The sequence below is a fragment of the Crinia signifera genome, chromosome 11 (assembly GCF_055691185.1).
Source record: "Crinia signifera chromosome 11, ASM5569118v1, whole genome shotgun sequence".
NCBI lineage: Eukaryota > Metazoa > Chordata > Amphibia > Anura > Myobatrachidae > Crinia > Crinia signifera.
Window position 1 is genome coordinate 3,784,280 of NC_139227.1, and position 14,505 is coordinate 3,798,784.

Below are 14,505 nucleotides of genomic sequence, written 5' to 3' on the forward strand. Positions count from 1 at the left end.
AGATCCTAGAGGCAGTGGGACCTGTTATTTATAAGGTTCAGCCTTAGGGTAGATGGAAGGAAACCCAAATTTACCATGGTAATTTATTTAACCCTTGGAAAGGAGATACCAGTCCACCTTCTTTAGTAGCCATGAAAAACCCAGATTGTCAGGTTTCCAGGGAGATGACTTTGAGTCCCAGCCAGAAACAAGAAGTCATAGACTTAGTGGCCCAATACTAGGATGTTTTTGTGGCTTTCCTGGGGAAAACTCCAATCATACAACAGAGGCCATACCGTATACCTGATGCAATAAAATAGGAATTTGAGGAGATTATGCATCTAAGGGTCATAGAGGAGTAAAACAGTGAATGGAATAATCCTATTGTCTTCGTGCCCAAGCCTTCGGGTGCCATAAGATTCTGCAATGACTTCTGAAGATTGAATAAAGTTTCGCAGTTTGACTCCTATCCTATGCCCCATGTTGGCAAGCTAGTGGAAAATTTGGCAACAAGTCAGTATCTCACTACTATTGACAAAAGGGTACTAGCAAATTCCTTGGACTTAGCTGCCAAGGCCAAGACAGCCTGTTCCACCCAAGAAAGTCTTTCCAGTATAAATTACTGCCCTTTTGGTTTGCATGAGGCTCCTGCTACTTTCCAAAGGGCCATGAACAAGTTGCTCCAGCCTCAAAGAGAATATGCCGCAGCGTATTTAGGTGACATTGTAATTTTTAGTTCTGACCGGGAGTCACCGCTTACAAAGGTGGAGGCAGTATTACAGTCTCCACGGGCACAAGCAAACCCAGAAAAGTGTGCCATCGAAATGGTGGAAGCAAAGTATATAGGATTATATTGTAGGTAGATGATAAGTTAAGACTAAGCCTCAATCTAACACAGTAGAAGTAGTGCTAACATGGCCTAAACCAAAGTAAACCCTTGCGTGATTCGTTGGCTTTACAGCCAATTCAGTTTGAAGGGCAGCACCACCCTGGGAAGCATCAGATACAGATGCTCTTTCTAGGAAGTTTGTTGGTCCTGATCTCACAACCCTCTGGTGAAGCTAGGGGAGAAGGAGGAAGAGGGTGAAGAAGGGGGAACTCTGAAGGATGGCGGAGTGGTGTGTTCACGAGCGAATAGCACAAGAGTTAGGCGAGGCAGATAGCTTTCCTGAAAATATGTAGCTTCACCAAGGTGGTTGAACCTAAGGGGGAAGGAGTATCACAGGGTTAATACATTTTTTTACGTTTTCTTCACACTACAGCAGTTAAATGGGTCCAATCCAGGTTTTGGTTGCAGCTACGGAATTAACTCTGCCAAGTAGACCAGGCCAATGCTCCTGATGGGGAACAAGCTGTCCAGGCAATAATCTGGGATGCGGGCTATGTTAGGGGCCATTGGAATGCTGTACCAACTGTTTGTTAACTATGCTGCTAACTCCCTGTGCGCTGCTTTGCTGCATCCATATGAATAACCCGACTGCTGTGGAGAAATAAAGAACCTGTTGTACTTTTGCTCGGCCTTTCCTTGTCACACTTGTTTATTACGCTAGAGCTGCTGTATATAATTACTTGGAATACTTATGGTTGATTGACAATCATTATGTCCGCCAAACAGGTCCTCGAGATCTACCCACAGTACACGTTTTCCATACCACCTGTGGACAGTGGTGTATTCATCATGGGTGTAGTGTGCCCGGTGCACAGGGTGGTTCACACCACACACACTGTACACATTTTTTTTAATATTTACCATCCGGAGTCCAGCGACGGAGGCAGTAGTGCTGCAAAAATCACTGAAAACATGGCTGCCGTGCCATTATTCCAGCGATCTACGCATGTACAATGCTGTCTGAGTACTCTGATGCTCAGGCTTCAAACTACTGCCGGTGCAGAAATTGCCGGAAAAATGGCCGCCGTCCCATTTTTCCAGAGATCTGTGCATTGTTAGTAGGGTCCGAGTGCTCAAACCCTGCTATTCGCATCTAAGAGGAGGACGCCCGGCCAGAGGAGTCCACACACTGGCCTCCTCCTCTTCTAAAATGCCCCGCTTATGGATCTTTAGAATGTGTAAGTTAGGAATGAATGTTTGAAAGTGTGAGTTAATCATGATTACACCTGTGCACCAGCTAGGGCTGGGTTAGCCAGCACTGCATTGTGTCACCAAGCATGAAATTGGCAGGAGTATGTAGGCTTCACTATTCCACCAAAGTTAAAATGAAGCTCGATGTGTAAACATGCTGGAAAAGCAATAACTAATAGATTCTTTTTTCTTTTGTTCACAGGTTTTTTTTGATGTGTTACTTATTTGTTAACTTAGCATGTGCTGTGCAAACTCTACTGAGAACACCGAACTGGAGACCAAGGTTTAAATATTACCACTGGTGAGAAGCTTGGCTATCCATTCATAACATAACCTGCTGCAATCGTTTCTATACATAGTGAGTCCCAATAACCAGTGAGATTTATTGGCAATACTTTAATAGTTAATAATACAGAATAAACACTAATCCTTTGTGACTACTTCTATCTAGAGATGTGTAGGTTCGGATTTACCCGGATCTCAAAACGGGATCTTGTTGGCTATCGGCTGTCACATGTTTTGACTCCAAATCATGTGATAGCTGGATAGCCAATAAGATCCGGTTTTGAAATCCTGGTAAATCTGGACCTGCACATCCCTACTTATACCAATATATGTTACCGTACAATAGAGGCATGATCTCATATATAACATTAGATGCTCGCTGACATCATTGATGTTTTAGACTGTTTATATATTTGGTACTTGTGTATTTTGGCGGCGCCCGTCGTGGGCATCGTGTGCCTTAACTTTAAGGCACAGGACGCGACGCGATGGACGCGATTTCTCCATAGGCTTCAATGTTAAAATATTTTTAACATTGAACCCGATGGAGAAATCGGGTCCATCGCGTCGCGTCCTGTGCCTTAAAGTTAAGGCACACGACGCGACCGACGCGACCGACACGATTTCTCCATAGGCTTCAATGTTAAAATATTTTTAACATTGAAATACTGTCGGTCGCGTCGGACTTGTGCCATTATAATGGCACAAGATCAAATGTAGTTGATAAAGTCCATGTAACATAGAAAACAATGGGAAATGGGCCAATATGGCCCATTTCTCATTGTATATGGCCCCGTCATGTCCAAATATAAATGCCCCCCATTGTCAGCGGCACCCCAGTATTGACGCCAACCCGAAGCGTGGCGAGCGTAGCGAGCCCGCGAGGGGCGGCGGTACGCGTCCTACGACCTTTTCATACCCCTACTATCCACGTCGGCGTGGAGTTGAGAATAGAATAGTGTGGCGAGCACAGCGAGCCACCGAGCCCGAAGCGTGGCGAGCGGACGCGGATACCTTCACAGGTGTCCGCGTCCCCTCGCGGGCTTCACAGGTGTCCGCGTCCCCTCGCGGGCTTCACAGGTGTCCGCGTCCCCACGCGGGCTTCACAGGTGTCCGCGTCCCCTCGCGGGGCTCGCTGCGCTCGCCACGCTTCGGGCTCGGTGGCTCGCTGCGCTCGACACACTATTCTATTCTCAACTCCACGCCAACGTGGATAGTAGGGGTATGAAAAGGTCGGAGGACGCGCACCGCCGCCCCTCGCGGGCTCGCTGCGCTCGCCACGCTTCGGGTTGACGTCAATACTGGGGTGCCGCTCACAATGGGGGGGCAGTTATATTTGGACATGACGGGGACATATACAATGAAAAATGGGCCATATTGGCCCATTTCCCATTTTATTCCATGTAAAATGGACTTTATCAAGTCCATCTTATCTTGTGCCATTATAATGGCACAAGACCGACGCGACCGACACGATTTCAATGTTAAAATATTTTAACATTGAAGCCTATGGAGAAATCGGGTCCATCGCGTCGGTCGCGTCGTGTGCCATGTTAATGCACACGACGCGACGCGATGGACCCGATTTTTCACACACGATGGACGCGATCCTCATCGAGGGCGCCGCCAAAATACACAAGTACCATATATTTTTAAGAATTCCATAATATTTTAATATCTTACGCAGCTGCATTAATAGATCGTCTTATTACATTGCTAAACATTATTTGATTCTATTTTTCTGCTCCGATAGGGCTCTTTCCTTCCTCGGTATGAGTATTTGCTTGGCTCTGATGTTCATTTCCTCTTGGTATTATGCACTTGTGGCTATGCTGATTGCTGGAATGATTTACAAATACATAGAATACCAAGGGTAAGTGTTTCATTTTCCAATAATAATAATAATAATTCATTTTTGTAACATCATTTATCTAAGTCGGTATATTCATGTTAGGATGTTAAAGGTTGTTTGGCAAAAACAACACCTATATATTCCATACTCTCTAGTATTCCTAATATATATATAGGTTCTATGGTCCGGCACTCCAAATTTCTTGAGTTACTGCACCCGGTGCCTCCACTTCAGGGGAGATAGATATACTGCAAACACAGCGGCACTCCTGATGGCTCATGAAGGACAGCAGTCAGAAGTAATATCAACGTTTCATTCTTTATAGAATTTCATCAGGATATACATAAATGATACAAAAGCTCACATTCTCGTGCAGACTGTCCCACCGGCAGCGGGACTCAATGGACTATTACACTACTATTTATATAAAAAAAAAACTAAATAAATATATGTATATAAATAAGTCACATGCAAAATTATGTTGGCTGGAATCAAGGTTACTATTGGTGGCCGCGGCACAGTCTATTTCTACTTGCCATACCTTCACCGCACATCGTTATCACAACGGAATCCAAGCCCCTCACACAGTGCGATTTTGGGTAACTGTATAGTCAAAATCATAAGGAAAAAATTGCCAAAATGGCACATTGTGTACACAGCATTAGCTAATCACCATTCGCCAGCCACCGCTAGCCGACAGACAGGGCCGCCACTAATAATGTTGGGGCCCGGGACTGACCTTCTGCCCCCTCACACACCGGCACCCCCCCTCCCCTCACACACCGGCACCCCCCCTCCCCTCGCATGCCGGCACCCCCCCCCCTCGCACGCCGGCATCCCCCCCCCCTCGCACGCCGGCACCCCGCCTCCGCCCCCCCCCCCAAATTACTATTACTTACCAGCGGTGGCGGCAGCGCAGCATCTTCTCCCTCCGGGGCTCGGAGCACTCACTGCACAGTGCAGCCTGCTCTCTGTATCCTAGGCTTGGCGCTCTGCAGGCTGCACTGTGTATTTTGCGCGCCTGGCCGCCGGCGCCGGGTGGGGGGATCTGTGCGGGGGAGGAGGTGGTGCTGTGCCACTGTGGGCAGCTGCCCAGGCCCCTCCAGAGGCTGGGGCTCAGGACAGCTGTACCCCTGAACCCCCCTAGTCGGCGGCCCTGCCGACAGAAGGGGGCGCACGCACAAGACGCTCCCATGCCCCATTCCGTCAGAGCCCTCTGCTGCTCATTTCATCACAGGGCAGATGTGCTAATAAATTAGAGAGAGATAAAGGGTGGGACGTACTAAGCATCGCATCAAAGATGCAATATATCCTGCCATTTGCGTAGTGGTGTTAATAACACTGGTTTGAACCTAGAAATGGACAAAGGAATGCTCTCCTGATAAAACCTGTAAGACGTATGGGTTTACTACCCCGGAAGTCATTATGGAAGCCCATCCACCATATATCTCTGAGATGAATTCGAGGTATATATCCAGGGGAGACCAACAAACCTGCATTTTCAGGTTGGATGGTGGAGACATGGTGTGGAGGCCTCCCACACTACATGACTGCTACTTTTCACTGTATAAATGTAAATGCCCAGTTACACCACCATTCTACCGGTCATACAGGATGATACATTCAGATTGCTTTTAACTCTGGAATTGCTTTTGTTCACTCTCATTCTTACATACTGTAACTTGTATATTGACAGAGCGGAGAAAGAATGGGGAGATGGAATCCGAGGCCTCTCTCTCAGTGCAGCTAGATATGCCTTGTTGAGACTGGAAGAAGGACCGCCACACACAAAAAACTGGAGGTAGATGTTGTCTTTTTTTTATCTTTCCTTTTTGTTTTATTTTTTTAAATATATTCTTACATACCTCACATGGGCATACACTTTAGGTTTGTATATATTTAATGATGCTAATACGTGACCTTTAACCTTAATGTATGTGGTTCATTTGACATAAGATACTCATTTGTTTATTAAAGGGAATGTCCATGTTTGGAAAATGCTCTAAATGTTTTATAACCTTTCCGTTCATCCGTTTTCACAAATGCATTTTTGACTTATTTTAAAATCGAATCTGCGTCAGGGAAAAACGGTTGAAAAAATAGTTTAAAAAGGATGCATTTGCAACGAAAATACATTGATCGGCAAGTAATTCCCTTAGCCACGTGTTTTCCACCCGCTTCAATTTTTGAATGGGTCGAATGTAAATTTGTCTGAAAATTGGTTAAACGAGCAGATTTTTCCAACTGTCTGAAAGATCGTCAATGGTTCGAATACCCCCCTATGATGGAGACCTTCAGAGATGGATACAACTATATGCTTCTTATACAACTTTTATACGTTTAGCAACTTGATTTATGTGCAGTTATTTTGTCCCTGACCAATATTGCCTTAACCTACTCCCCGTATTCTCTGTTGGTCTTATGGGGCCTACACACGGGGAGATCTGCTGAGCTGTCTGAGTGATGCTAGATTGCTTAGAAAGATCGCTCAGCCCACAACAATGATGTACCAGCACTGTGTGCTGATCGATCTGTCAGGGCCAGTGTTCTCCGGTGAGAACCCAGCAATATTTCTAGATATAACCAGCATGCTGGATATTAGTCAGCTGGCGATAGCGACACGCGGCCCCGATGTTGGGGCATTTTCTACCAAGATCGCTTAGATAATGCCCTGATATCACCACGTGTGTGGGCTCCATTACTGACGTGATAAAAGCCTGCTGGTGGGCAGAGATATTTTTTTAATGACTTCGGGAGTTGTAGCAAGAATAAAGAGGCCAAAAACCAAGGAATTTCCCTAAATATATATCAAATATCCAATAAAGTACATTTATTTGGCACCTTTTTTTTTTAAAGTTTGGCAACTACAGTATTGCATGAAATAGATAATGTTTGAATAGTGTTTACTGTTACATTCTTTCTTCCTCCCCTCATTTTATATCCATTAAATTAAATAAATACTCACCTATGGGTACCAAAAGAAAGCCTAATCTGCCTGAGGAACACTTGAACATTTGTGCGGTTTACCATTGTACTGCCAACATCTCTGTAAAAGATGATCAAAATATCTGCTAAAAATCCCAGCATTGCTCTCATTTGTTATATAAATTCAAATAAAATATATTGTGGCAATAAAGATTATATTTCCTATGTAAAATAAACATTACAGGTCCTCACAGTGAATAAAAATATTTGCTTGGCAATTTTCACACCCATTTTGACCAATTCACTTGGCGCTCAAAGGGTTAAGATTTAAAAAAAATATATTTTTGTCAAAGCACAAGAATGTGTATCTAAATGATATAATATTTTCTTTAATGTTTTGGATCCTGTCATGAAATGTCCGAAGTCCCAATATTTCTATTTAAAACGGTTTCCCATAGATTTTAGAACTTTATTAACCCTTTGAGGGAATTTATCAAAACAACAGCATTTAATAGGCACACGCCCCTGTTTCCCCTGATGGAAATCACGTTGGGGATTGAATACCCCCTAGGGCTTCCTCCTGTCCCTTCTTCACACTATATATAAGGCACTGCTTCTACCACATTTCGCTCTGCATACAATAACCCAATAACATGAATGGATTGTACAAAGCCTTCCGTATTTGCTGCAATATATTCTGCTGCTGCTGTACTGCACTGAGCTCTACTGTTGGGTGAGCAGTATCGGCAGTTATGAAGGGGTGTTATTGGTTGAGAAGTGGCCTCCTATGTTGAGTGGCCTCAATGTGCAGTATTTACAGTAGGCTTATTAGGAGACTATTGTAGAGAAATATTAAAGGCTCATTCTGAACAATATATTGTGTAGAGGAAGAACCAATATTCAGATGCACATCTGAAACTTATGAGCAAGTCACAATAATTTTAGTTTTACATAAAACCTTTGCTTAATTGTAATTTCACATTGATATGTTGCCTCTGAAACACTATTGCTAATTTTGTTACCTTCTAGGCCACAGTTGTTAGTTCTCTTAAAACTGGATGAGGACTTACACGTCAAGTACCCGCGACTACTCACTTTTGCCTCTCAGCTGAAAGCTGGCAAGGGATTAACCATTATTGGCACAGCCATACAAGGAAACTTTTTGGACAGCTACGGGGAGGTACAAGCTGCTGAACAGGTACTGTATTCGTACAGAGAGTATTCTTCAGGTGGAGTCGGTATAGATAAATCACCCATAGGACTGACCAGTGCACTAAAACATACTGTACTAATATTCCTTATCTCTTTCACATCCACTCTGGGGGATACTACCACCATGGGACCACAGGAGATAGCACAAACACAATTAGCTGGAGCTGTAAACAGAAGCTTCTCCCCTCTGTATCCCTCAGAAGTAGGGAGGAACAGTGGAAGCCCACTATCAAATGATAGATGAGCTTCTGCCATTGAATCTTTCAGTGCAATGGTAACTGACCATCGCATCAAAAGAATTCAATAAATGATTCAAGGCCTTCTTTTTACTCAGAAGGCATTGTTATGTACTCTTAGAAGTCGGACTTATCAGTTACCTAGCTCCCCACAGGTGATGGCATTACCAAGATCAGAGCATTTTCTGCCTCGTGGAGAGGGTCAGGTAGGCAAGTATGCACAGCACATTGACGTCGCTGGGGGCCTACACACAGACCAATACGTGCTCAATTTTTAATACCCCTTTCAGACATACGCAATAATCCTGGGATTTTTTACGTGCATAATCCCGGGACTAGCGTATGTCTGAATGGCGCTACTCTGGGTTTTAGTCAACTAAAATCCAGATCCTGTGCACCTGTAATGGACCCGGGATTTTTTAAAACCTGGGATTGTACCGGGTTTAAAATCCCAGGTAAAGTATGTCTGAAAGGGGTATAAGTGATCTATTCAGATCGCTTAGAAATAGGGCTACTATCGCCGGTGTGTAAGTATGCCACATTACCCTGATTTCAGTATTCACAGGATTGCAATACTGCTATTCCCTTGTGTCAGAGGCTTTTATGTATCCCAGCTAAACAGGAGCAGAACAGTGAGGAACGGAGTACAGACAACTGTTCAATTATTTGCATGTTTTTAATTATTGTATTAACAAAGTTCATGGTACTTGTGTATTTTGGCGGCGCCCATCGCATCGCATACCATAACGCATGCGATGGTATGCGATGCAACGCGATTTCGTGCCATAGTGTGCGATGGCATACAATTTTCAAATTGTATACCATTGTACATGGCATACAATGCCATACGATGCCATGCGATGCGATTAAACATTGTATAAGCAACCTAATGGGTGCTTACAATGTTAATTCACCCCCACGCCACCCCCCTACTATAAACGTGAACCCGAAGCGTGGCGAGCGCAGCAAGCCCGCAAGGGGCGGCGGTACGCATCCTACGACCTTTTCATACCCCCACTATCCACGTCGAGTTGAGAATAGAAAGTGTGGCGAGGGGACGCGGATACCTTCACAGGTATCCGCGTCCCCTGGCGGGCTTCACATGTGTCACAGCAAGCCACGCGAGGGGACGCGGATACCTGTGAAGGTATCCGCGTCCCCTCGCGGGGCTCGCCACGCTTCGGGCTCGGTGGCTCGCTGCGCTCGCCACACTTTTTATTCTCAACTCCACGCCGACGTGGATAGTGGGGGTATGAAAAGGTCGTAGGACGCGTACCGCCGCCCCTCGCGGGCTCGCTGCGCTCGCCACGCTTCGGGTTCACGTTTATAGTGGGGGGGTGGCGTGGGGGTGCATTTAACATTGAAAGCACCCATTAGGGTGCTCAAAAGCACCCTTTAGGGTGCTTATACGATTTTTCATCGCATAGGGGGTCAAAATCGTATCGCATCGCATGCCATCGGGTACATGGCATGCGATGCGTTCATCGAACGATGCTGAAATCGGGCGCCGCCAAAATACACAAGTACCAAGTTCATTACTAAAAAATCTTTTCTCGATGATAGTAGAACTTTAACGTCTACAGTGGTAAATATAATTTATGTGTGTTTCTTTTTGATCATGATCTTTCTATTCACATTTTTTGATATATACATTTTCGGACCATTTCAGACCATTAAAAACATGATGGAGATCGAGAAAGTAAAAGGATTCTGCCAGACTGTTGTTTCCAGTAAAGTCCGAGAAGGAATCTCGCATCTGATCCAGTCATGTGGACTTGGGGGGATGAAGCATAATACTGTGATGCTGGGATGGCCTTATGGCTGGAGGCAAAGTGAAGATCCTCGATCCTGGAAAACATTTATTGGTGAGCTACAGTGTATTGTAGGATTGTATCAATCATTGCATCAATCACCCTGAATTGTTTACAGCAAAGGAACGGAAGGTTTTGTGGCCCTTCAGAGTGAAGCCGCACCTCTACAGAACCTCGCTATTACGAGGAACCAGAATATGTAAAGAATAGAAGTGCGCTGTAGATTAATTCACCAGTGCCCAATTCTTAGTGGCTTAATATAAAGTATATATAAAAATCCTATAAAATCAATTCTAAAAACAAATACATTTATTCAAGGACAATCCACAAACACTGCATTGGGTTCTTCAGCTATGCATTTCCATTATTGACTTCAACATCTAACTGTTTAGTTTGAGATGTGCCACATATAGAAAACGACATAACAATACGCGTTTCGTCCTTTAGGACTTCATCGGGGGCATTCTAAATGTACATGGTGAAAGAACATGCCATCCATCCTACACATCGTCCTAATTTCCGCTTTCATAAAGCAAAAGTATAATGCGCTCCACTCGCCACAAAGGTGAGGCGCAAAGGACCGCGCTGGGATGGAGCTGCATCCTGTGGGCTGGTGCGCTCCACGAGTTGCACAGATGGAGTGCATTTCATTATCACCATTGCATCCGGGTATGACACATAGACGTCGCGGAATGCCCAACTGGAAATGGTATGCGTTTCATAGCAATGAAATGCTATTCTACTTTTAATCCGAGTTATAATACCATTTTCTGTATAATGTATGTACAACCACTTTTTAGTAATTTATTACACCCCTAGGTCCCCCATAAATAGTGGTTTGGGTATCCTACCAGTGTAACAAGACAGAAAGTATGTGTTTTTGTTTCACTTCCTGTATACGGACCCAAGAGGAGGTAACCTATCAGGAAGGGGTATAAATACAAGACAGCCACAGATAGAGGATACACCTTGGAGAAGACTGACTCACAGTTGAAACGCGTTGGTGCATGCTGGAGGCTGTCCGCATACCAGGACACTCTGATCAACTACCTCTGGTGCGCACATCTTGGGCAGTACTACCATTCTCTCCCAGGGTAGAGTTGGAGATACCTTCATGTTGTTTTAAAGCAATTTTATTACATTTGTTTTTGGATAAGATTAAAAAACTTTTTATATGTCATTACGCCTTTGTGGATTTTCATGAACATATACAGCATTAAGAAACCAGCGAATGATACCTTTATAGGAGGAGCCTATGAGTATACAAGTAAGCTTATATGTAAGCTATTCCTACAACACACAAACATCCCACATGCGGTGAAATAAGCACATTAAAAGATTCACCCATTAGTCCAATGGACCATTGTGCTGTCCGTGTCTCCCAAGATTGGTGCAGCTGAAAGATAAGGAGTCCCTTGGCTGAAGGCTTAATGGAGGGTTCTGTCCTCCTGCATATAGAAGCCAGTATTGGATGTTAAAGGGTCCTCTTGAAGTGGATGTGCGATCTCAGGTTGCAGTAGAAATCAGAGACTGGTCCGGTCACAAGCATGAAAAGATGATGATGGCCATATACAGTGGGACTGAAATGATGCCACCTTCGGAGTACACCAACGCATTTTGCTGTGTCTGCAGCTTTCTGCTGCTAATTCCTCCCCTTATGCAACCAAGCATCTGCCTTCCTCATTGCTTTGTTACATTGATAACCTGCCTTAAATCACCTTAAATAGTCACCCTAGATCCCTTACCTCCTCTGTAGTTTCCAATATGGTTCCATAGATACTATTTATCATTTGGATTTCTGAGACCCGAGTGCATGATTTTAACTGTTTTGGCATTAGACTGTAATTGCCATACTCTTTACTATTCCTCTTGTCTATCTAGATCATCAACCATTATTTTACCACTCCTGATGTGTCTACCCGATTACACACCTTTTGTGTAATCTGCAAAAAGGCATTTTTTCCTTAAATACTATTTGCAATGTCAGCAAGTGGTGATCCCTGGGGTACTGCACTCATAACATTACTCTCCTGTGAATTCACTCTAATTACTACAACTTTGTTCTTTTTTACTGCAACCTGTTAGGAAGGGGGTGAGCAGGCATCTTGTTGAGGACAGAAACTTCTTTACTAAGACTTGTTGAGGACAACCTGATGTCCCTTTTGCCTTTTGCATACTATGGCTTCACCTATAACAGCCACATTCGTGTGGGTAGATTAGTTCCACCCCCTCCCCGGTGCCGCCAGGTCTTATGGGTGACAAGGCTGCTGCAGGAGTAAAGGTGCCACAAGATGGAATTAGCTAGCCTGAGCGTACAAACCCTTCAAAAATAAGGAAGTAACCAACAAATGCAACAATGCAAGAAGATGTTACCAAATATAAGAAACCTAAAAGATTTGTAAATGTAACAATACACAAGATGGAACCGTGGAATAATAAAATGAGTGCATACAAGTACCCTGACTGCGGGCAGTACCCCAATGTACATACAGTACTGTGACTGCAGGCCATACCCCACTGTGCACACAGTACTGTGACTGCTGGCTGTACTCCACTGTTCATACAAGTACTCTGACTGCGGGCCATACCCCACTACAAGTACTGTGACTGCTAGCTGTATTCCACTGCACATACAAGTACTGTGACTGCGGGCCATACCCCACTATAACAGTATACACTACTGTGACTGCAGGCCATACCCCACTGTGCATACAAGTACCGTGATTGCAGGCCATTCCCCATCGCACACCTGTTCATAGCACACAGGTACAAGTTAATACAAGTTTAAAAAGTACAAAAAAAACAACAATTTCTGAAAGTTTAAAAAAAAAAAAAATTATTGAGTGCAGGCTACATACCCCACTGTACATACAGGTCCTGTGTTTCTGCAGGCCATACTCCACTGTGCATACTGAGGATCTGCAGACCATACGCTACTTGCAGTACCGTACTGTGTGTTCATAGCACACAAATACAAGTAAACAAAAGTAAAAAAAAACAACATGTTGTGCTGTACCCAACTGTGCATACAAGTACCGTGACTCTGCAGGCTGTACCCCACTGTGCATATAAGTACTGTGACTGCAAGTTGAGGATGGCAACGATAATGACATTTTGCCACTGTAGAGCTGTTGCCTTAAAATTGTTTTGTGGGGCCCAAACAAACCAAGCACTTCAGCCACAAAAGCTGCAGTCCCTGTCGCTGGAGGGCTTGGTTTGTTAAAGGAACATTCTATCTTGCACCTTCTCCTCTGATGTGTGGCAGGGCTTCATATATATGTATTAAACTGCCATGTGTTGTGCTGCTGCTCTGTCGTTTAAAGCTTTCAGGGTGTAACCACCTTCTTCAGGATACATTCCTACAGCTTTTACAACCCGAAAGCTTGATATGCATTTTAATAAATTTCCACTTTGAAAATGGAATGATTTTTTATCATATCTTCTATATCAGATGATCTAGAAGCGGGTCATTTTGTAACATCCCTCTTTTCTTCTCCAGAGACTGTACGATGCACAACCGCAGCCCATTTGGCACTTATGGTCCCTAAAAATGTTTCTTTCTATCCAAGCAACTATGAGCGTTACCTGGAAGGAAATATTGATGTATGGTGGATTGTGCATGATGGTGGGATGCTTATGCTGCTGCCGTTTCTGTTAAAACAGCATAAGGTACGTTTAAAAATTTAGTGTAACTGTATTAAACTAAAGGCAAAAAACTGAGCTTAATGAAATACAGGACGACCCAGAATATCGTCCACCCAGAAGTGTACTGACCATGACCAAGCCCCAGGGGGTGAATCACACCAAATCTCCAAGAGGACAGCAGAAGTGCCCACACCAGTTCCTCACCAAATAGATAGCAGCCTTCATTTAACTTTGAGTGTTGTAATCTACATCTATTTTTCACTATAACTATTGTAATGCAGGGCTGCTACCCTACCAGAGAGTCCTTGGAGAAGTCACATAGTGTATGGGGGCCTTTAGGTGTATAATTTTATCTTAATGCAGGGTTTGCAAAAACATGCTATAGCGTGTGTTTTACTCTAAAATGGTCACCGGGGACTCAGTTTCTCCAAATTAATGGGTCCCGGAGGATGTGATGTTACTGCACCGGTGAGCCGCCCG

At 44.1% G+C, this 14,505-nt stretch overlaps 1 protein-coding gene across 2 annotated transcripts in view; it reads left to right on the forward strand.

Moving 5' to 3' along the window:
* SLC12A4 (solute carrier family 12 member 4) overlaps positions 1–14,505 on the forward strand; it is a 104,968-nt gene that overhangs the window by 70,893 nt on the left and 19,570 nt on the right. For both annotated transcript variants that reach the window (XM_083164792.1, XM_083164793.1), the window contains 6 exons: positions 2,262–2,360; positions 4,098–4,217; positions 5,893–5,997; positions 8,151–8,319; positions 10,239–10,434; positions 13,880–14,049. In XM_083164792.1, coding sequence (XP_083020918.1) covers positions 2,262–2,360; positions 4,098–4,217; positions 5,893–5,997; positions 8,151–8,319; positions 10,239–10,434; positions 13,880–14,049 — 859 coding nt within the window. The remainder of the gene's footprint in view (positions 1–2,261; positions 2,361–4,097; positions 4,218–5,892; positions 5,998–8,150; positions 8,320–10,238; positions 10,435–13,879; positions 14,050–14,505) is intronic.